The 25,491-nt window shown below is 38.7% G+C and overlaps 1 protein-coding gene across 5 annotated transcripts in view; it reads right to left on the bottom strand.

Moving 5' to 3' along the window:
* Positions 1–8,424: 8,424 nt before the first annotated feature.
* mid2 (midline 2) overlaps positions 8,425–25,491 on the bottom strand; it is a 182,378-nt gene continuing 165,311 nt past the window's right edge. For all 5 annotated transcript variants that reach the window (XM_030145659.1, XM_030145662.1, XM_030145658.1 and 2 more), the window contains 2 exons: positions 11,803–12,010; positions 8,425–11,451 (listed from right to left, as the gene is read on the bottom strand). In XM_030145659.1, the coding sequence (XP_030001519.1) occupies positions 11,028–11,451; positions 11,803–12,010 (632 nt within the window). In that variant the 3' untranslated portion in view covers positions 8,425–11,027. The remainder of the gene's footprint in view (positions 11,452–11,802; positions 12,011–25,491) is intronic.

Consider the following 25,491-nt stretch of genomic DNA (forward strand, 5'->3'; position numbering starts at 1 on the left):
CAGGTTCATTATGATCGGAATTTCTATTTTTAGGACATCAAAGATGGTGGGTATTGATGTGAAGCTGTGTGAGGGGCTGCAGCCTGAGGACAACATCATCTCCTCTCACAGGGACCCTGCTGTTCGTGTTTTAGGAGAGTGAGTTAGGGGGGAGACATCCATGCACATCCCACTACAGTGAAAGAAACATGTCTAAGTTTCTCAACTAACACTCTGACTGGTGTCATCTGAACGTGATCACGGATTTTAACCATCATTTTGTTTGTCACAATCACAGGCAGACATGATGAATAAATGTCTATGTCATATGTTTGGATTTGTCAGAGTCAAAATGGAGCCAAACCTTGGAGAAAATCCACATTCTGTGTGGAAGGAAGCAGCTGGTCTAAGACTGCTATTGCTTAAATTTCTGCTCAGTAAACATGAAACAGATGTATATGGACTAGCACATTTTGTTAAGAGAAAATCCTGTCACAACATCTTGAAAAGAAGCACATTCCTTTCATATTTTAATGTTGAAAGAATTCTCCTTAAACAATTATTAGAACATTTTGAAAGGTCACGTGATGTGGGATGTGAAGGGTTAGACAATGGGGCTCCGTAGTGAACATGGAAACACTGTCATCTTCTACAACAGGGTTCCACAACCTTTTTTGAACCACGCCCCACTAATGGCATCATGAACCTACTGGCACTCCCCCCCCCACTATGTCTAAAAAAATTTGTGGGAAGCAGGGGGAGCACGTAATTCTAAAAGTAATGCAACAAACTTATATAAAGAGGTTATATGGTGGGTTATATAGCTCTGTAGATAAAGCTTTGAGAAAGTGAAAGTGAGCTCCACTCAAGTTATCACTGACTACCTGCTGCCCCCCGAAAACAAATTTGCAACCGGGGGTGAGGGAGGACAATGTGCAAGACGATATATGATATAAGATATAAGATAGGAGTATGTGCTGAGTGATATATAATGTTGTGACTTACAATAGTAGTCACAAACGCACGAACAGCAATGTCACTCACGAGCCCCCCCCCCCCCATGTGCTTGTGCCCCCCTGGTTGAGAACCACTGTTCTACAACATTGATTCACCAGTAAAACCCATGGAGTTGGATCAATGACAGTGGATGGAGACACTTGGTTTATATTTGGTTATTGATATCTTCACTGAAAAAGTCACTTTTTCTTCAGTTTTCTCTGTTTCTGATAAAATAAACCTCAACTTTAATCAGTTTTTATGAATATTTACAAAATCAGTGAATTGGAATAAGGAAAACATATGATTTTCACTGGAAAAAATGCAAAATACAGAGGATACTATTGTAATAAATGGTGATAAATCATTTAAGAAAGGTTAAAAAGAGAAATAAATATATATTTTAGGAACTGTCATAAAAGTAACACTAGGTCTTTGTGGGTTAAAGACCTCTAAGGCCCCCAGACTGCCTCTTCTTACCTGACTCCTGACAGATACATAACAGTTAACACTGGTACTATATAAATCATTACAGATACAAGAAAGTACAATACTTTTATAAAAGTAACAAACTGATATTAAAAAACATGGGTGGGAGTGGATGGGGTTCTATGCAGTGAACTTTTATATTGTTCAACATGAATTTAAGAGTCCAATATTGGGACTTTTACGAGTGCCATGAAGTGCTGCAAATCAGAGAGACAAAAGGTCATGAACAAAGAGAAGAATAGGTATTTTCGAAGTCGATGGCCAGAATACAAAACCTCCTATCTGAAATAAAATCCCTTTTTTCAGGAAACAAAAAAAAGAACTTTCATTTTTATTATAGTATGGTCTTTGTTAAAAATATCCATGTCATAAGAAAGGGCGGGATAATCCTGCAGATAGACTGAAAATGTGTAGTCATCCTTGTTCTCACCATTTACTGTGAAAACTCAAAATCTAAACATTTGCAGATAGGGGGTTTTGTTTTTTGACCATCGAAGTGTTTGCTGATTGTCTTACGGTGAGTTCACAAGGTATGTTCTCAGTTTGTCAAAGGTTTACAAGAGTTTTTAGTAAAATAAATGCTTGTGAACCATTAGTTTGAGAACATTATTCACCCACAATATTTATACATACCCCACTAATGGGTGAAGCCATTTTGCTCTTTTTGAAACATAAATCTAAATCCGTGTTGTAATCTGTGCATCACTCACGCTTTGATCATACGGTTTAAAATGTGCATAAGGAACAACACTTTTCACCATTGATCATAGCACAAGTAAAGGAGCCTTTGCAGCAAATATCCCTTCATGCAAAACCATGCCATGTCCAATGTTAGAGAGCTGCAAATGAGATGAGATTACAGGATGACCATGGTGTGATTATTGCGCTGCCCTCTGTCCTCCTCCCTTATTAGCGAACATTTCTAACCCAGACGAGGCAGACACGTGGGTCAAGGAGAGTTATTTATATCATGAGCTGCATCCAATTAAGTCAACATGTCAACCTGAAACCATCTGCAGCTAATGGGCTTCCATCAGCATGAAAGATGACTCGATAAATATCAAAGCCGAGGATTGGGAAGAGGGGAGACAGTTTGATATTAATGATAATACAGAGAATCATTTACGAAGATGGCTGCATCGGTGCGCCCATCTGATATGCACGGATCAAAGAGTCACCATGGTTCACCCAACGAAATTATCAAGCTGTGTTTACTTTTGATTATGATCTCTCCCCAGAGAATTAGTTATGTAGATAATCAATCATAGCCATAGTCATTTTGTATTTATGAGCTTTTAGTCTTCACCAGATTCAAGCCGCTTATCATTGTTTATACTTACAGCTCTGTAGAAGTAACACAGCTCATTTTTCTGCAGTGATTTATCAAAAAATGTTTGCAATTTTATGTACTGACATTTTTATTTGCTTCTCTGTAAAATCTATTCCAACTAAATTCATTGCATTTTTATGTCTATATATATATTTCTGCAATAATGTAAGGAAAAGTATGCAGCAATGAAAACTTTTCCCCAAAGTCTTTATCTCCAACTATAAATATTAAAGTACATGGTAAACCACAAGCCTCGCTTCTTCAGTGAGTGAGTCCCAAGTGTATTTTCTTAATCCATTAACCTGTGAAGGTGGCTGTAGGGGATGATGAAGAGCTCCTCTGAGACGCTCCTCCCTCTAGCTAAACCAAAACCTCTCTGGGATTGTTTCATCCAAATAGAAGCGCTCAATCTTAAGGAAGGCTTAGTCAAAATGATGCGGCACATTGACAGCAAGAGCAGGTGAACAGTGAGTGGCGTAGATACACAGCTGAGGTGTCAAGGGGATGTAAAATTGATACTGGAACTGTTTTATCCTCTGAAGATATCTTGTGTCTTATCCAACAGGATCCATAAAATATGACGGTGTAGATGACATTAATTCTCTGGTAAAAGGTATTTGGAAGAAGGAAAAACAACTGCAAAACAAACATCTGTACAAATTAACTGAAACTATGCTGATTCACCTGCTAACACATCAGCTCCTCATGCCATTCTCAAGATTTTCTTCCAAGTGTTCATCATTATGTCAGTGGTGCTAACATTATCTGTATGAGGCTAATACCCTGCCATCTCCATAGGGAAAGATGGAGAGCTAGAGATTTCTGCTGAGATCTCTCTGGACATATTACTCTCTTTTAGGTGGACCATCAGGCCTTCAGGGCTCTCTGAGACGCCACCGGACCGGGAGATTGATTCAGCCCTCTGAGATTAATCAAGATATTGACTGTGTGTGTTAGTGTGTGTGTTTGAGTCAGAGGGAGACAGTGCAGCGTCTGATAGAGACAGAGCCACTGGGCTCAGTGATCTACAGCCTGTTTAGATACTCATTTCCCAGAGTTCATAGCTCTCTTCCATCAACCCACAGGCAGGGAGCCAAGCCTTTGCTCCCTCCTCCACGGTGGTCTAATTCATCCTCACTTACCAAAGGTAAAGGCTGCCTCCGTCTGCCTCAACAGGTCCAAAGGCAAATCATTTCTATCTCTTCACTTTGATCTGCATTCTCTGTCTTTTTCTAACCCTTGATTTATTTTGTGCATTGTGTGATATTGCTTATTTGTTTTTATGCTTCATGTATTCAGTGGAAAAGGAAAAGGCAGCATCTCTGTCTGAAGGGACTCCGTCAGCAAAGGTTAAATAGGCGATATTGAAGGTGAAGGATGAAAACAGCCTTATTATCGCTAAACATGTGCAGCCGCCCACATGAGCATGCAAGCAAGTATAAATACAAACAGAAAAAAAAAAAAAAAACCCTGCAAGATTAAGCACACATGCACTCCCACTCAAACTCTCCTGTTTTGAAACCAGATCAGCGTCTAATTCAGACAGATTTAAATAAACTCTCTGTCTCTTTCCAAGCAGATGGTAATAAACTCAGGCTGCTTTTGGATATCACTCCACTCTGGACAGGTAGGTGCAACTGGAGCAGGTGTGTGTTGGTGAGATAGAAATAGGGCCAGGGCTCGATGCACATTTGCTGTTCATTATATCCAGCTGTGCATTTGTAGCTCTGACAGACCTGAACTCCACTGACACCTCGCTGACACACACAGATGGTCGTCCACAGCTGATGACAAATCTGGCTTGATTTTCTGAAGGGAACAGGATTACTGTGATGTGAATGGTAATGACACATTTTGGTGCTGAAAAGAAATCCTGGGCTTGTTAATCAGACAAATGCTGCAATTAATTGCCTCAGTCTTGCTTTGGCTGCAACATTTCCCAAGTAGGAAAGTTATGTATCAAAAAACCTGCTGGAGGTAACAAACTATGCAAATAGAAAACAAATAATACTGTGTGTGTGTTGCCCTGCCAATAACTGCTTTCGTATTTTATTAGAATATTGATGAGTTTAGAAGAAATGTTATTAAGCTGACAAAGTGGATGCAGGGACTCACACTGTTGGAGTGAGCAGCATTGGACATGCATTTACTGATTAATGTGCATGTGTATCCACAAAGACACATTGATTGCTTTGAATTACAATAGAAAATCAGGTTGTTTTTAAATATAAACTATGCAGCAGCAACTAATAAGAATGAATGAAGCCCAAGTTTGAGCTCCACTATTCAATGGGATTCATCCACTGGTGCACAGTAATGCAGAGACATGGAGAGTAACATGATTTTTAATGCAAAAAGTAATGTAATAGAATGCAGTTCAGTTCCAGTATCCAGACCACGCATTCAGCAATCCCATCTGTTATAGTTGACTTGTTTGCTCAGTTTGATGCACAGATTTTTTTTGGCTCATTTGAAATTAGTATTGCAAACCAAGCTGTATATAACATATTATTACCTGGTAAACTTGTAAGCAAACTGTTGTTTATCTACGCATCTGGGAAATATGAAGTGACATTCATATCGATTTGCATTAGAGTTTCTGACCACATGAGTGATGACTGTCTCTAATTCCAGACAGAAATTTGGCTTGAACTCTAGTCAGGAAAAAGTGGTTCCTGGTAAAAATGCTTTCCTAATTATCTTAAAAGATAAGTTAACATAAGTCCTTTAGCAGATCTGTTTGTATAGACACCAGTCTGTGTATTAAAGCTGACTGTGTAAAAGCTTAAACTCCTTTGTGGACTCTCCTCTGTGGGCTTTGGTGTCACTTCCTTAAAGCTCAGCACTGCCAACATTTGCAATAAATATTGCCAATGGCTGCTTTATAGCAAGTTCATCAAACTCTTAGGGCCTCACACAGATTTACTTGAACTCTGCGAGTGAAAGTGCTGATTGTGGCGACTTCAGTGGAAAGAATAGATTTTCCTCTGAATTGCTGCTGCTGCTTTAAATACTGTTGTGTTTTGGCCTTGAGAGCAAATGAAGTAAGGCAAGGTAAAGGATTACAGTAATCTATCACCTAGTAATAATATAAATATAGTGTTCAGTGTATTCTGCAGGAACAAATTACCTGGCCTTGCAGTATTTAAATAGAAGCAGTTCACAAGTTCACACACCATTCAATGTAGAGTTTCACATTATTATCAATCATAATAATACTAAAACATGTAAAATGAAAATGAAAGAACAAAAATTAAGACATGAAAAGGTGAAATCTGTAGTTGCAAGCAAAAAAACCAGGCCACAGGTAGTGGCGAATGCACCCCACCGAGTAAACTTTTCATTTGGCGTAATTAGAGAGTTGTTAAAGGCTTCGGTGACAAATGACTTAATGAGCTACACAGGGAGTCCTAATTATACTGCAATTAAAAATGTAATTATGGTCTGCTCCGATGGCTTGCTTGCTAGTTGGCTAGTAGTGTGTAAAAGCACGACAGAATAAGCATCACATTTAAGAGCCTACTAATGTGTTTCATGCAAAGGCAGATATAGGCTTTAAATCACACCCTCTGTACTTGAACTTGATGGCAGTACTAGATTACAGTAAAGCCTGTAATTTATCATCGCTGGATAAAAAAAGAAAACCACCACTTTGGAATCTTTAAAAGGAACCCAGCTATAGTATGTGATCAATGTCCAGAAAGAGAGAAAAGGTGAAGATCTAGAAACCAGAGGCAGGGGTAATGAGTTGTAATTGAATTTCCCTCAGCCTTTCAGTGTTGAATTAGTGGTGATTAGTTTGCTAAGTAAATTTACTGTAGGCGCTACGTGATAGAGGCTTTGCCTGTTAAATGTTCATCTTGGAAACTCTGGATTGAGTCAAGCACAGGAGGTTTGGCAGAAGAAGTGTTATAATAATTATCCTGGAGAATTGAAGTCAGAGGCTGGTAGGATTTACTCTGGTTTGACTATTTATTAATTCATGGACCAAATAGCGTTTGCAGCTGCCTTTAATTCATATTCTTAATTTAGTGATTTGGGAACTAAAGCTGTAAAGGGCCACCTGCTTGCACTCTGCTGACACTGATCATCATAGAGATTCCTCAGGTTTCAGCAACATTAGCATCAACATCCAAATTTTCCTGCCTTTTTAGGAATTTGGAATAACCTACAAAATTCCTTTTGAGAAATCCCGTCAAGTCGGGCAAGAAAATATCACTATTTCCTCGCTTTTGTTTTTAAGTTTTCACAGAGTTGGTCTGAACTATCCAAGGTCATAGGTATGATGTATTTGCTTGTGATACCATATTGATCCCTGGGGGAGATAATTCATCTTTTCAGCAGGGGAAGCGGTGCAGGGTCAGGTGCACAACAGCGACCTTGGAGCTGATATGGCTTCTGTGCCTCGCTGTAGGACAATACGAGGCAGACACACAGGTCAGAGCGAAAATAATAAGCACATTACCATCATTTACCTCTGGATAGTACCGTTTCTATAACTGCAAAATAGTAAATGCACATAATTTTTGTGTATCTATCACTAAATATTTCAACTGGTTTTAGAGACTGACATTCATTCAGTCTCCATGTGCCTCTGTGAGAACAGTCCTGCTTCTCAGGAAATGAGCGAAAAAATAAGCAAGCATATTGTTCATTGCTGTGGGGTCAGAGTGTGTATGCATGTGTGTGTGTGTGTGTGTGTGTGTGTGTGTGCCATGCTTGCAGGCACTGTTGAGGCTCACAACAGTGCTATTGTCTGGTAATAAGGCATTTGTGCGAGTCATGGCAGATGAGGGCTATGAGGGTACAGTCTTCTAACCCCACCCTGGGCTCACGGTGACCTGCCAGCCTGGCAGTGTTACTCGGCCATGAGCCACTCCTGTCTCACCCCCTTTGGAAGCTGCTTTTTGGCACTCAGTGGTCTGAAGCAGTGTTTGACTTGGACACACCACGAGAAGGAGGTTCACTGAAGATCATTTTATATTTCTGACACAGATTTCGAGTTGCTTATGCATCATCTTTTTTTTGAGTCAGGCATTGCATACAACTGCACACAAGTGAATTAAGCTTAAATTTCTGCCATTGAAATTCCTACAAATAAGGCTCAAGCAACATGATAACTCATCAAACACATCTGATATCTCAAAACAACAGAGATAACATAAGAATCTTGACAAAAAAAACATTTGGGATCAGACTTTTAATTGGACTTAAATTCACATAAATAACATTGGTTCATATATATTTTGTATATTATACAACTTTATATAATATATATTTCCCCCATATGATTTATATCCCTCTCTGGCTAAAATTTTCTTTTATATCTATGGAAACAGAAAGCCTTGCATGAATGCAACGCTGCTGTTTTTGTGCTGTTTATCAAGGTCCAAATGCCAAAAGGAGAGGCGCATCTTCTCTTGTAAAAAATAATTTCCAAAGTTACACAAACAGAAAAGCAAAAGGAGAATCTATTGCATTGTCTCTAGGGTATTACACTGCACTACAAGGAGTGGGTAGCTATTGAAAATCATTCACTGTATATATTTTACTGTATTGACTTGTGACACAAAGAAAGAAAGAGCACTGCAAAATATCTGATATGCATGGCAATGAACATTGTGTGTCTGAGTATCATTGTCATGATTTATCTTTTCAAAATAAAAAAAATAAAAATAAATAAAAGGAAAAAAAAAAGATATGCGTTACTCGAGAGACTGTAAGAAACCCCATCATAAAGATAAGGAAAGAGTTATGAACCTGCAGCAAGGTCATATAATCATGCAGTGACCCAGCCAAGCACGCTTGCACAGATGAGTTGAGCTTGTCAGTCCACATCACAAATCAACACATGGCCGTTTGGAGCCTGTGACCGACATTATTCAACAAGATGGGTGGATATCTGGAAGTCAGGTAACATTCACCAATCCCAGTGACAGAAAAAATTCCTTCTCCCTTCTCTGGAGCTGCCACTTTGCTACCTTTGACCTATGAATTATCTCTGTTATCAGTAGCCTTCAGGAAATCAATAGCTTTCTCAAAAACCTCATGTGAAGCTTCATATATTCGCCCTAACCAAAGGATGCAGTACATTAAGCGACCGCAACACGCCACGTTTTAAACCATTTTTCTATTCCATGCTTCAATGCATCAATAAGTATCAAATCAGCTGAGGTAAATGGTTAAAATCAGCGTGTTTGGAAGGTAAGTTAAACAAATCATAGCTTGTCAGGATACAAATGTTACATGACATTCAACATTAAATACTGCTGAAGAGTAAAGACTGCAAAATTGCTGATGAGGTGCCAAGTTTTTATGTCAAATCAAGAAAGATCAAATGTAGATGTACTTTTCAAAACATCCTCCAGTGTCATTTTCTCACAATCCCTCCCCACTGGATCCAGCTCCACCAACTATGATACATATTTGATTGTCTGAATCAGAGCACTACCTGAATAACAAACCAGAGAGAAACTGTCACCCACACAGATTCCAATAAAAAGCAAACAATGGACCCAGCTGGAGCTATTGTTTGAATTGTCCATGAGTTCGAGGTTAAGTTTGCTGTAAGACAATGTGTTGGTGATTCAGACTGTGAAAAACTAAAGTTGGTGAATTTGAAAGCTACTTGGATTACGCAGTGAAACGGGATCCTAAAATGTATCATGCATTTATCACAACAAGGCCAACCTAAACAAAATGTGACGTGTGTTTGTGTGTGTGTGTGTTCATGTGTGTATTAACTTATCACACAATCATGCCATGACATTGTGATGGACAGCACGTTAAAGTGTTAACCCTCTCCTTCCCTGAATATTAAACAAGAGTGAACTTTTATTTTATTTTTTTTTTACTTTAAGTTCATCATCATTTCTTCAAGATAAAAATTCCCAAAAACCTCATCATATTCATATCCCTTTACTCAAACAACTTTAATTCACTCTATGCTGTTGAAACAAGCAATGAGGAGGGAAAAATCACTGGTTGTGTTCAAAGCACAGTGAAAATAAAACTGCAGCAAGGACATTTTTATGATTAAAAGAATATTACAAAAAAGTCTTAAAAGTTTTTTTTTTTATTGCATTAGACTTTATTACGGTTAGGCATTGATGACCATAATTAATTATGAATTAAGGTGATGTTAAATTTCTGAACACAATTAGAAGCAGTGCCCGTCATCCCTCCCCATTACAACCCTGCCTGCAGTCTTCTCACAGAGGGGTAATAGTGTTCATTAAAAAGTGCATCATGAATATGCTGAAATTAATAAAAGTAAACCATCTTTTTTTGTCATAAATAACACATTTTTCCTTTAATATTCAATAAACCTCTTTTTATACAAGTTGAGTAGTCACATGATGTAAATCTACCCCCGTCATCTCATCAATATCTAGGAGCAACGTTAACACTTCCTGTCACTTGGAAGCTGCGACCCACCAAAGCAAAGAGGACTGGTGGGTCAGATCTAGGAGGAAGATCAAGGAAGGACTTTTGCAACAAGCAGTTACAGCTACTGAGGGTACAACACATGAACGCAACACAGGAGAGTTTGTAATGCACCAGTTTGTTAGTTGGAAAACAAATTATTCAAATAGCTTCATTTGTTTTGGCAGAAGGTGAGCATTTAACTCACATCATACAGTGGATTCCATGAAGCATATCCACAAGTAACTGGCATCATTTAAAGTGTAAATTGGGTTTACTTGACATCTGTGTTTATGGTGCATGTCCATTTTGAAGTTCTTCAATCTGCTGTAATTAGTAATCTAATGTTCATGTGCTGCAAATTAAAGTTCTGAATGGCTGACACGAACATGTCTTCCTTGGTCTTGTGCCTAGAATTAAACCAGAACAAAAATAAATGAAAAAGGAAGACCTTAAATGGTCATGAAAACCAGGAGTCCAGCCCCATCCTATGACAGACCAAAGCCCTCTTTCTAAATGTTTTCAGGACATCAGAAGAATTGTGGATCTACTGCCATTGTAGCAAATGGACTTTGTTCCCAAAGTGTGCCTCTGTCAGATGGATTTGCAAAACATTGGATGGATACAAAATAACAGGACTGACATTTTCCAGACTGGTGTGCATATTTCCAACACTTTCTAACCCCATATCAAACTATGCCTTTTCCAGAGGCAATAGGAGAACTTCGACACACCATTAATGTTTTTCAGCTCGTCTACATCTGTTCACCGGGCCTGAATGGACTCTGTCAGGCCGTCGGGGCCTTCCTCAGTGGCAGGTCTTCATCCCGGTCAAATACGGTGACTCCTGTCGGCACAGGCCCATCTGCTGCTGTTGCTGCTCTTGATGATCAAGAGCCACGCCATCGACAAAATCTGGGACGGGTAGCCCTGAGAGTATCATGACCGACTTGTTCCATATCATGAACGTGGGTACGACGGGCAGAAGGAAAGAGATTTCAAATGTGTGAATGTGTTGGGAGCTCATGGCGTCATAGAAGGAGAGTGAATTGTTATCGTAGTCCAGTAGAACCCCTAACCGCCTCAGCTGCAGACTTGCCTCCACGAGCATCTCCTTCCCGTCGTGCCGCACCATAAAATTATTGTTGCAGCGTGAGAACACCCATGAGGATGAGTTCTTGCCGCTCCACTCGTTTTTGGGGGCTGATTTGTAAGCCACGCCAATGGCATACCTGCAGGGAAAGAACATTTTGGAATGCATTAGTGATCTGAAACTAGTGTCCTGCTTAATGACTTTACTTGCACAGTCAAGTTACCTCATGCTGAGGACACACAAGACAGACATGGGCCCTTTGGGTTTTTTCCTGCATGAAGAGGTCTACTTCAGAGCCAATTAGTGAAGAGAATATAATTAGGATAAGAGTATACACTGTGTGTGGTGAGTGTGTGTGTCTGTTGAGTGCGTGTTTAGGTTTGCATAACAGCCTAGATTTAAACTCCCTAAAGAAAGATATTTCAGTTTACAAAGCCTCCTCGCAGGCTTATATAATGTGTGTGTGTGTGTGTGTGTGTGTGTTTCTTACCATGTAGAGGCTCCTAGCAGCACCTCCCAGTAGTGGCACCCACTGTCGATGAAGACGTTACCAGCAGCGCCATAGGAGCCCGTCCCGCTGAAACGCTCCGGGGTGTGGCTCTTCTTCAGGGAGCTCTCGTCCTTCTCCATGGTCAGACAGTCATTGGACAGACGCAGCTTCTTATGGGCCGTCTTCGGATCCAGCTTAAACGGCTGACCTGGGGGAAAAAATAACATCATTTGCGTTTTTTTTTTGTTTCAGCAGCTGGTAGTGGTCATAATAATAATAATTATAATAACAATAATAATAATAATAATTATGTCATGATCATTATCACTAGCATCATTATCATCGTCGTCATCATCATTACTTTCGTTTATAAAGCACCTCTGTGTGAAAGAGTGTATAAAGTAGCACAGGAGGCATAAAACTGGTTTAAGAAGGGAAATGAATCAAATTAACCTGAAAAATGAGATAAACAGCATGAAATTAAAATCTTCTAATAAAACTCTCTCCATACTTTTAATGCAATCACAGCAGTTTCCAGCCTTTATAAAATACTAAGTTACTCACTGCTTTTCATATAATCATAATGTGGCTCGTATATAACACCTTCCTGTACATAGTGTTTTAGTGTTTTTATACTTATTTCTATTTTATTTATACTTATTTTTATTTTATTTCTCTTCTCACTTTTTATTCTACAGCAGAAGAAGAAGAATTTCAGTTTTAGGCATAACTGCTATATTTTTACCTTTGCAAATAATAATTAAACCTCTTGAATAATCTGGCAATAAAATTATGAGAAAAAGGCCACCAAAGGTATCACAGTGTCAATTCTCAACCTTTTCAGGAGCTATAGTTGTTTAGTTTGTGAATTGCTTAAACTTTTTCTTATATCTTTTTCTTGCCCATCACGGTTTATTATTCTTGATATTCCCAGGTCAAAGTTGTTGTGTTGTTGAGGCTTTATTTTTTACAGACTGTGGTTGGTTTATTAACATAATTTTACTGTGATTTCATTAGAACACGTGCAGTTTGTAGTGGATACCAGTAGTTATTTTAGCATCTCGGCTTTGTTGAGAAAAAGGAAGAGAATGACACTGGATCAGAAAAGGAACAAGAGGAATAGGAGTAAAAATTAGAGCAGGATTTTAACTCAGAGCAGAAGCAAGAGAAGAAAATAAATAGAAAGTGGGGTGAGAAGTGCTTGCAGAGAACTCACAGGGAGAGACAGAAGAAGAGAATGTTTGAAATACAACGGCGAGAGCCTAAACTTCAAAGCCTCTCACAGCCTTTGGTGAAAACATCTCATAACAGTGGAGGAAGCCACCCGGCATTCTCTTCTGTGCCTGCCATCACACGGACTTGAAAATTAGCTGAAGGAAATAGCCTTCACTTCCACTGCAGCGGGTAGTAGTTGGGCCATTCAGTGGAAATGCTGCTTTCCGGTTGCAACAATTCAATTTGCAATGACACCAGTAATTTGGGTGTAATGGGTGGAAAATCAAGGGTGTAAAACTAGGTGAGTGACAGAGAGAGAGAGGAGTTAAGGAGTCAGGAGGGGAAGAGAAGTTGAGGGGATAATATGTGAGTGGATTTTCAGCAGAGTACCCCTCTACCTCTGTATCTGTCAGAGAGTGTGTGTAGGCTTCCTGGAGGTCAGCCACATCCCTCCCAGACCTGACATTTAACTCTGACACCTCTCATCTCATCTCGCAGCCTCCCTGAGCCTCCCACGGCTTAATGAGCGACACAATGAGGACCCCCAGCTCCTCCTCTTCTGTCTCTATCTGTCCTTCCCTTCATCTTTCTTCCCCCATTCTCTCACTCTCATCCTCTCTATCCTCTCTCCTCTCTCACACACTCCCCTCCAATAATCCGCGTGGTGAGTGTGTGTTACCGCATGTGGATATGAGACGACGAGGCCAATGTGCTGCTGGCAGCCAATTACATTAATGCGCTCTCTTCTTTGAACTGCTTATCGCTGCCAGCGCAGCCATTTCCAAACACTGAGGCTCTGTCATGCCTTTTCTGGGGATGACTCTTGAGAGCCCAGGCCAGGCCTGCAGTTAGGTAAGGGAGACACACGTGATGGTGGAGGACAAGCAGACACACACACTGAGAATCAAGTCAAGCAGATGTACAGTACAGTGAGTGGCCAAGTGGAAATGTTTTGAACCAACGCCAGCAGGATTCTTGTAAATGGGAAAAGTCATGCATAATAAGCTTGTGTGAATTCTCGGTCTGCATGAGTGAATGTCTACATACATAATACTGGCAGGATACTGCCAATAAAAGTACATTTAGAGTGTTTGGGAAAAAAAGAAACACTGAAACAACTGTTGCATTTGACTTTTAGAGTCACAGTGTGGGATGACTGGCAAATTTTCACACAACTGCCAATTTTGTTCTAAAGCTGGTCATCCTCCTGTGATGTTTCAAACCGTATTCATGGTTTATGTGCATAGTTTAGTATAATGTTTATTTCTTGGTGTAAAAATGTGCAAGTCCTTTACATAGTACTCCCACAATGACTTATACTACTACTACTACTACTACTACTTCACTGAGACACCACGAAATAAATAAAAGTGGAACTCAAAGTGCTGATACTGGGTTTTACGAGGAGCAGCCACAGAATCTTCCATATTAGATTTCTTCTAGTACTATATTACCAGCTTTAAAGCATAAACACCTTGTGTGGTGGGATGTGTCATCTAGAAAAACAGATATAAAATGAGAGGAGTGATGCATACATCCACATATTTTTTACATTAGCTGCCCATACAACCCTGTTACTGAGGAGTACCATCTTATGACACATATACTGGAATTAGTTATTTCTGTTTGCTGTCAGATTTACAGCAAAAAAAAAAAAAAACGGGAGAGATAACAGAGAAATACGATAGGATTTCTGAGCGGTGACTGATGCGGCTGCTCGTCCTGTTCTGTAATACGGTACTAATTAGAGATGGTTTTTTTGTTTGTCAGTCGAGGTGATAACTGTTCCTTCTTAGACTGCCTTGAAGCTGGGCATTGTTACAGAGCGTGAAGACTTTAATGGAAACTTGTACAACACAAAAAAGAAACATTATCACAGAAAAAAGAGAAGGGTGAGAAATAAAAGCTGCTACTTTGGGGGAACATTTATATAAAGTAATTTCACTTCATTCTGTTGAATCCCTGTTAAAAAAATCACAGTGGGATAGCATCTGGGTAATTGACTTTATTTCAATTCAAGTCGATTTTACTCCACTTGGTTTTTTTTTTTTGGATTATATTTAGCTGAGGGATAGACTGAGCCTCCTCTGGAATCGGAAAGACAGAAAAAAACATCCATCTTACTGTATAACGAAACAATTACTGCAGCAGGAAACAGCGGCATCAGGGATACAGCGTGCACTCTTGACACATCAGCAGTTTAACACAACCTTGTATCTTTCACAGGTCGACTAATCCCTGTTGGACTTCAACAAATTATTCCATGTCATTAAAATGCATGGACGCGTGCCATATGGCTCCTAATTGACTGATCCATATGTAATGTGATATGTCATCATACAGCGTTGGTCCATATCGGAAACGCTGGTTTACACTTATCAGATTAAAAATGCATCAAGCCTGTAACAACTCCTGCAGCACAACTGGAGTTCGTATGTTAGTGCTTTTCCTGAATTCATCCAAAAAACTGAAAAAGTCTTTCTGTAGTAAAAAGACAAAAAATAATCCCTGATCTCCCCGACTTCACCCTCTAATGAACTCAGCAGAGTCTTTAGAGACCAGTGGTAGAAACAATTTTTACTGAGGCTTTTGGGTCTGCTTAGAACTTGTGATTAAAGAGCTGTTTTTAGATAGGCTTTGGGTAGTTTCTGTGATGCTTTGTTAAAGTAAAAGCAAGAGAAGGAAACTTCTTTTTGCACTGTCAGTACTGCTGGCTGTGTGTAAAATATAAGCATTCATTAAATACAGATCCAGTTCAAGCCCTAGTTTTTTCCAATAATCTTTGTACAAGACAGAGCACTTGCAAGTCTGGAAGAAAAGTATCCACCGAAAAGGATAAACTATTGTCGATCAGCATAAACAATTCCTTGTTGAGCTATCACAACTCATACTGAGCTTCTGTCTTGGACTAAAAAAAAAGGCAAACTCTCAGTAAACTGATATTTTAACTTAACCCATTCTCCCCCTCCACCTGCTGCTGGCATTTCCACTAGTTCAGTGAATGGAAAATGGTGCTTTGAGTGAAAAAACACGTGACAACACTGCAAAAAGGTGAGCGAACAGGCACGATTAATGCAGGTTTTTTATGTTTCTTTCATTTCCAAATTCTACTATGTTCTCATATCAAAGACAGGCCATCTAATCTCTGTCTGTCTGCATATTATCTAGTGAGAGACGCGTTCTGCATTGTCCCATGACACAAGTTACAACCTCAGAGACACTTTATCTCCATATCAACCACAAAGAGCTGAGACAATGTCACAATTTAAGCAGGATATCTAACTCTACTTTGAAGTGACATGTCAGAAGATTTAAGCTATAAGGAAAAGATGTAAATGTCACTGCAGTGCCTTCTGCTTCCAATTTTTTATTCTGACACCCCAAAATTTGCTGCTCCATCCATTTTTCATTTGAATGCCTTCGTCTTATCTGTCCCCTTCTCTTTGTGTTCTCTTCTCTTCCATCTGCACTTTATGCTCCTGTCGTCACATTTTGCTTCCACCTCCCGCTATTTACTTTAGGGCTGTGAGGTAGCTTGAGGCCTGTCATCAGAGATGCATGCTGGGTAAATATTATTGCAGGTCCTTCAAGTGAAAGTACAGAGGTACGTGTACCCCTGGGGCACCTTGACATGTGATATTTGCAGCCTGTATTTTAGCTGCTTAGCCAATGAGGGACGAGGATCTGAGAAATAAACATACAGTGCGTACACATGTACTCTGGGGTGTTTGCAGAGTCCCTGCTTCCTTCACATAATATGGATGCCCAGAATAGTTTACTGAGAGAATGATGAATATTATAAAGTCAACAGTGCAGTGTTTGACTGTCATCACAGCTGGTGCCTAAAGGAAGGCCAGTATGCATGTTCAGATTAGCTTTTGTTTGGACACAAACAATATGCTCACTCAGAATAGTTCAGGCAGCCTTGTTTTCACTTGTAAACAATAAAACCGCAACACAAAGACATATTTAAGCCTGCTTATGTTGTTGGCCCTCCTACCTCATACCTCCCTGCAGCCTTACACCATGTAATGACAAAAGTAGATGTTAATATTTGGAGGCTTTACTCCGTCAGATGTGTGAAATGTCAAATGAGCAGGCAGAAATCTCTCTGAGGCTAGCCATTGTGGAAGCATGTGATTGTGCACTGACTGAGAGGCTTATCCTGTCAGGATATCATGAATATTTCAGAAATAACAAGGTCTGATCAGATTTTGCACAATTTCAAACATCCGTTCGATTAATCACAATCTATCTGTTCCTATAAAATTTACATCTAATAACCTGTGATTTAAGAGAAACATCACTGCACTGGAGTGAAATGAAAGGCTTGATAAAAACCTTACACAACATGATGTTTCCTTTGCCTGTGCTGAAGCTTCAGCTGAGGATCAGATCAGTCCATTTCCATCTGTGTGTTCAATCATTGAACAGTACAGATTTTTTTGCTCTGAATGGCCCCTGAATATTAAACTTATCAAAGGAACAACAGACATTAAACTTCTGGAAAATCACTGAAATTATCTACAGATACAACCCAGATCCAAATATGAACTCTTTCTTTGCCCTAAATTAACAAACTGCTTTCCTTTTCTACAACAACTTTGTTTCTTGTTGATGTGAATTCATTACTGAGACAGACGGCCAATTAAACCATAAACAGGGCACATTCTAATAAAAGCTGTCTAGATTAATGCTGCTCTGTCAACAACTTTAATAATTTGTGGCCAAACTCAGATATAGCCTTAATTCATTATCATGCTTATGAATGCATAAATATAATGTGCTTTAAACATAAACGTAATGGTTATTATGTTGTCTGCCAGAAGATAGTAGTTTGACTATTAAATGTTAAAATTATTGGATATATGCATGAATTTGCATTAATTAGATAGGCCTCATTATTTTTGTTTTCATACTACAACAATCTAGGAATTTATTTTTATCTATTTTGAATATCAAAAAAGATTTTTAGGCCAGTGACAGAAAATCTGAATAAAACCTGTTTACTTCGAGTTTCATGAACATAAAACCTTTTATTCTGTATTCAGGTTTCTATTGCAGCCGATGTCAAGGCAACATCTTTCCCATCAAATAAAAAGATTTATAAACAGAAAATGGCCTGGTACAATGTAATTGTATCCATCTGTGTGCATCACTGGGGTTTGGACTGTATTAATGGGTAAAAAGCAGTGGATTGAGGCCACTCATGTCTGCACACACTCATCCCTGCAAAGAGCTATTTGGTGTCTTCTATTCACTCAACGCTCTCCCTCTTCCACTCTCAAGCCGTCACTTTTCATCCACTTATATAGTCTCCCTGTGTATCTTTTTGTAGGTTCGTCCCTTCACTTTAGAAGAAACCCGGTCATGGTTTGCACCGCCGTACTGTAAATGCAGAAGTATGGTCAAAGCAGTAAGAGGTCACGACACACACAGACACATGAATACACACTCTGCTTAGCTGGCTTCTTCTTCATCATGCTTAATTCATACATGCTGTGAGTTACTTCACGTGCTAGCTGTGAGCATAACAACACAGTGATACTCCTCTATGCACTTTGGCAAAAGTGTAACCATTCACTTTGAGCCACTCTGATACCAGCCTTTGCAATAGGGTGAGTTTGAGGTGACCTAGAAAGCCTCTGCAAGTGATTATTAAGTATTTTCTAATTTAAATCAAGTTTAACTGGCATAGAAAAGTACTCATTTATATTAACAAAACCAAAATATCCTACATTTTTGCTTCAGTACATTAATTTCCACCGCAAAACACCTCGAAACACGTTATTCAAGTCTTCAGATTGATGCCAAATAGCAGTCTTTAAGGCTGCCACTGTGCATCAAATCGTGTACTTCCATAATTAGACTTAATATTTTGAGCGTCTGAGCATGTTCACACTCAGTTATGGCAAAATGCTGCTCACTGCAAGTACCCAGATGTACACTTGAAACAGTCAAAATGTTGTATGGAACACTGGGCACGTCTGTTCCTCAATAATTGTCATGTTGGCTGCACAGTAGAAAATGACAGAGGAGGCTGGGATTGTAGCAGATTGTAACACTGCACTGCAAAGTACAAAATCAGTTATTTAAAACAAAAAACAAACTTGAATACAGCTCAGTACAAATAGGAGGGCAGGTTGGTGAGAGTTGGTGACAGTAACTTAAGTCCATGGCAGATATTCTTGTGGGTGGGAAAGGTTTACTCATGAACTAATAAAATAAAGCAGCATAGAAGAGCATTTTCAGCTCTGGTATGTGTGAAAGGCTGGTGTGACCTGAGGCAAAACTAGAAAAAGTCATTGTCCTTCACTTTTTTCATTCTTTACCTCTGTATTAAACATATACGCACATATTTACAGACCAAAAACTCTTTAAAACTCAAGGATTATGTACAGGATTACAGTAAGCATGTCTGACCTGCCCTCGCCATGAGACCGAAAGTTGTGGCATCCTGAGACGGAAAGCTTTACCCCTGGGATGAGCTGACAGATGGCATAAAAGGAGGCAGAGAGACTGAAGAAGGGGCACCAGAAGAAGAGATCATATGCCATAGCCAGGGGTAACAGCGGAAAGAGCGCCAAGTGAGGGGTTATGGAGGGACATGACAGACGAACGTGGGGTGTTTCAGGCCAACACTTTGTAGAAGAGATCAGAACAAGGTCTGTTAAAGCTGAAGAGAAAAGAAGACGACGCCTGCCTCAAAAACCTTAATTTTTACCCAGCAGAAGTTCTCACACTCTTTATTTTACGATATTCTTGTTTGGGTGAACATTATTAGCTTTGTTTTCTTGCAAATGCAAATTGTGTTCTCTGACATCAAATTGAACTTTTTTTTTTTCTTAAGTCAGAGGCTTTTTTCTATTTGAGAATTGATATCACAAAGTAACAGCTCAGCTTTGCCCTCTTTTACCAGTGAATGCAATTATAATAATAATACATTTGGAACAATAATTTACTCAGGTAACTCACAACACACTCCTTTTTTTTTTCTGCATTAAAATGTGTTTTATACATCCAGTATATCATACAGCATTTTAGATGCACTAGCAGGAACTCTTTTGAACAAACTGGGTTGTGATGCATGGGTTTTCAGTATCTGTGCTACTTGTCACTGTATTCTGTGCTTTTCCAGCCTCTGTCTGAAATATGATGAGCTTAGGCTAAAAGCCTCCAGAGCCTCTCATCTTAAAAATGTGACAGCTAAACGCTGCAATCTAGCCACAGACAGAAAGCACGACTTCAAGTGCGAGGAAAGAACTGGTGGTTCTCAGCTTAATGCTTGCTACTGGGGCTAGTACAGCAGCAGAGGCTAGGGAGGGAAATGTAATAAGCCTGTCAAAGTGAGATATTTGTGATCAGTTTTGTTGTGACCCATTTTAATCCAAAACATTGCTTGGCTTCATCAGAACAGATGACTGAAGCACTTCTGAATACTAGTTCCTCTGAGGAAAAAAGGGAGGAGAGTGAGAGACGGGAAAGAACGAATAGGGGACAACAAACACACACGATGCTCACCACAAAACCTTGCTCATGGCTAAAAATATTTGGCGAGAATGATTTTGTTGTGATGGCTTGTCTTAACCATGGCAGGCAAGAGGAAAACTGGTTTCCAATCACAGGCTTAACCATGACATGCCTTTTTCTGCTGTTGTGTTTCAATGTACTGTGCTCGACTGTACTGTCTGTCCAAATTTTTATGTACATTTTCACTGTATGCAATATCGACTTTAATACATTCAGTGAATATTCATGTTTTTTTTTTCTCTAAATGCCAATAAACTCTTCCTAAGCTTGAGAAAGAGAATAAATTAAAAATAGGAGAGCGCATAAGTGATGGTGACGCTGAAAAATAGCACCGGTTCTGTGCATGTCCATCTCACTTATAAACCAGGACATAATAAATCGAAGTGCTACTGGGAGTTATATATATTGTGCTTAATAAGACAGAGAGCCATGAGCAGCAGTGACAGTGGGCTGAACTGCCAGCTCCTGATCCCCTTCACTTCATCTCTAAATGCTCCCCAGCTACCCAGCGACTCACCGAGCCCACATCAAGCTGAGGCAGTGATCCAGTAATGCCATGAGAAAAAAAGTTAAACTACTGATGTTACATATCCCACAGGAAAGGGTGTGTCTGGAAGAGTCTGAATGGGGGGCAGACGGGGGCACAGACTTAGGGAGGCAGATGGCAGAACAGGTATACTAGTGAAGAGAGGCAGAGTCATTTTTAGGACTCCTTCTAGACTAATTACTCTAAAATATATTCAGTTTATAATGTGAGCGTAAAAAGGACAGAATCCAAACTACACCTCTGTGTCCTGTTAGAGTGTGGCCAACATTTTACCTGCAAACCCTGTGATAAAAACAAAATTTGCACCAATAACAGAACAAATTTGCACACACTGTGATAGTAAAAATATCAAGTGAAAAGGATACTTTAGGATCCGATCAAGCAAACATGAACATCAATATGAAAAAGTAAATTTGCACACATCATGTATCAAGTGGGCTCATTTTTTAGCTAAATATCTTTATTTTATGGAACTGCCATCCTTTTTAAAATACCACTTGTAGAAAAAAAGTTACAACCAATTTTATCGATTGATCGCTTGAATTTGATGCTAAAAATTACATCTATAAAATTTAAAAATGCATTCAATATGTTGATTACATAGTTGATTGTTAAGTTTAAAGTATTAGATTTTCATTATTTGTGAATATTATTGATATTTATGAGTTTGAACATTTGTGAGTTGCTTAAAAGAACCTGTCCACATGTTACCACAAAAAAAAACAATTTTTAATTTTCAAGTTACATATAATTCAGATATTTGAGTGAAACTTTCAGAAAGTAATGTTCTTTTGATACATTTTGGGTGATGCATACAATGGTAAAGAGTCGTCCATGTGTTACTATGGCAACCTGTCCACGTATTTCAACATTCTCATGTCAATAAAACAGAGACTTTTCAATATTTTACTCCAAAATGTCTTTTCAGCATAGTTGAACATAATATCTAAAAGGTTTTGTCTGACTTGATATCAGCTTCTGTCGAGAACCGCATGTTTTAAATGTTTGTGTAAAGCTTAAAAAATATATGTCTGTTTCAAGTACATGCGTTACCCAGCAGTAATTTGGGATTTTTCTACAAAAAACTTTATCTCCCCAAATTTTGTTTTACATAATGTTAAAGTGCTTATAAATACCTACTCAAACATATATAATATATGCATATAAGTTACTCTGCTTACACGACAGAGACTGTTGAACACCAAATGTGTCCACGTGTTACCACTTGATCGGACCCTTTAGTATTATTTCTTTGCATGTCTTAAATAATCCTTGATAGTTTGCTATTCACATTCTAAGGGAGCTGGAATTTCATCACATGGGTTATGAAGGATGCAACACAACAGCATGAAAGCATGTTATTTTCAATCCTACAAAAACACCTGGCTGCCTGACATGCTGATAACCTATTTTTTTCCCTGCTACAGACAGTGTTTGGATGATTGCTAAATTGTGTGTGTGATCGTGTGTGTGCATGGTCATAAGACTCAAAGCCAAAGCTGACTGACTCCCATTATTACTATTTAGATCAGAGTGTCAAACATATGGTGCACAGGCCAAAAAAAATCTCGCTGTAGAGTCCAATCCAGCCTGTGGGATGAATTTGCAAACTGCAAAAATTACACAGAAGACAGTAAACATCAAGGGTGATCTCTTTTTAGTTCCAGGGCCACATACAGGAGCCAATATGATCACAAGTGAATTAATAACCTATAAATAATTAACACTCCAAATTTTCTCTTTGATTTAATGTGAAAAAGTAAATTACATTATCAAAATATTTACATGTAAAATGTGAATAACTCAAACAAATACGAACAACATGAAATGTCTTCTCTTCTTAGTGTAATTTTAACAATATTATGCCTGTTACAAAATGTTTGAAGCATTTGTAGATCCACTGTGATCTGCAGACAGACAGACAGACAGACAGACAGACAGACAGACAGACAGACAGACAGACAGACAGATAGACAGATAGATAGATAGATAGATAGATAGATAGATAGATAGATAGATAGATAGATAGATAGATAGATAGATAGATAGATAGATAGATTAATCCCCAAATGGGGAAATTAAAATGCCATGGACTCATAACACTCATCACATAGTACAAAAAACACAACATGCACTTCATTTTCTAAAGAAATCTGAGGCTGAACACATTTGTTCATATTATTCACATTTTCATGATGTAATTTATCTTCTTTCATACTAAAACAAGGACAAACATTTTAATAATAATGGATTAGACTTCTATAGCACTTTTTAAGGCACCCAAAGCACTTTATATTACACTGGGTTACAAAAAAATGTTTTTTGCAAGTTGTCTAGGTTTTTTCAACTGAATTAGGACCACTTTTCATCGCTAAATCCAAAAATGACATCTGTTTTTCTCAATCAGGTCAGGGTTTTTTGCTAATTTGATTTTGAAAAATTTGATGTTCTCACAAAATTGATTACATTTTTGTGACTTTATCAGTTGATTTTTTTTATATAGTTCTCACCCAAAATAGGTTTTAAGAGAAAAAAAATCATTTCACCATTGTGCCTGTCAGGTACAATGGTGTATTCACCGCAGATGTAGCAGAATACGTCAGGCTTATTTTTGCAAGATCTTCTAGTCAAAGCCATTTCATTCACCTGTAATATTAAAAAAACCATTAATCATAAATTGGCAAAAGTAAAATCTTCAGAACTCGTTTATTGCAAGAAATATGAAAGAATTTTGTATCATATGATGTGAAAATGCCCATAAATGTGAGCAAAAATGTTAAAATGCCAATATGTAGCATAGTTCAGAAAGTTGACCTGATTGAGCAAAATTACTGTGATTTTTGGATTCAGCACACCAAAATTATCCTAAATCAGCTCAAAAAACTTAAACAATAAATTTGTTGTTGACCAGTGTTATTGATTTACTGTCACATTCACATTCTGGTGGTGGTACATCATGTTTGTAGCCACAGCTGCCCTGGTGCACGCTGACAGAAGTGCGGCTGCCAATGGCACATGACTAAGACAGAGCGGGATTCGAACCATCAACCCTTCGGTTACTGGTCAACCCCCTCTACCTCCTAAACAATGGCCGCCCTGCATTTTAATTATTATGGTATTATTTTACAGGTCCAGGTCACTTGGGATCCCACTGGGCCCCTGTATGTGGCCCCTGAACTAAAGTGAGTTTGATCCCCCTGATTAGATGATGTGACACGACTTATTATTTCCAAAAAGAAATACACAAGGCTTTAATAAGGTAAACCAAGGTTAGAAAATTTCAGTTTCATATCCTGGTGATGTGACAAATCACAACAAACCAACGCTGACCATGAAACTTCCCAGAGACCCATTTAGAGACGCAGGGAATGACGTCAAACCAGCGCATGTGCACATGTGAGATCCTCCTGTTGACGAGTGCAGTTAAATATCCTCCACACCTATTTTACACAGCAGAGTGTATCCAGATTACAGCTAATCCTAAATGCCACAGCCAGACTCCTGAAAGCAGCTAAGAGGAGTTGGCATATCAACTCCGTTTTAGCTTCACTGCACTATACTGGAGCAATTTAAGACTGATTTAAAAAGTTTATTGAGCACCCTTGAGGCTCCTTCTAAATTAGTTATATCACTGAAGTTTTAACTCCTGATGTGCCAAAGCTGAGCCTTCGACAGAAGCCTCAAACCGTGTCCTTCTCCACTCATAAAAATGTAGTCGTATCAGTATTTGTTGACACACTTCAGAACAGCATACTTTGATTTGTTAACATGTACCCTGGGTTCACCAACATGCCTCTTATAAGCAAAACACACTCATACATTTATTTATTATCTGTTTACTCCTTCGAATGCTGTTCACCTTTGCTTTTTTGTATTCTTTATTATTCACTTTGGACTTTTAAAAGACAGGAGAAGCATATTAAAACAAAACAGAGAACAGAAATGAATGAGTGTCTATTTTTTTTGGATCCATCTACTTAATGAATAGTCCTGTGTATGTGTCAGGAATAACAAAAGCATGAGTATGGAAACAAACTGAAGGGTCTTGTGGCTAAAAAGAAAACTGTGTTGAATAATGGATTGGTAAGAGTGGGAAAAAAAAAACAAACATGTAAAAAAAACACAAACAAAGAGAGAAAAGAGAAAGTTAAGGTGGTGCAATGGTACTTATTAACATACTCTATTTGCTGTTTATGTGCAGTATCCGACTGAAGCGTCTTCAGTCCAGGGCAGCCTTGAGGTTTGCACAAGAAATGTAGCAGAACTGAAAGTGTTTAAACTAATGCAAGTTTAATCCCTGCAACATCTACAGCGATTCAAGTGAGTCTGAAAGTGAAAGTTTTTGGCACAGTTCGATTCTGGCTGACTGGAGATAAACAAAACAAAACTCTGTAACA

The sequence above is a fragment of the Sphaeramia orbicularis genome, chromosome 10 (assembly GCF_902148855.1).
Source record: "Sphaeramia orbicularis chromosome 10, fSphaOr1.1, whole genome shotgun sequence".
Taxonomy (NCBI): Eukaryota; Metazoa; Chordata; class Actinopteri; order Kurtiformes; family Apogonidae; genus Sphaeramia; species Sphaeramia orbicularis.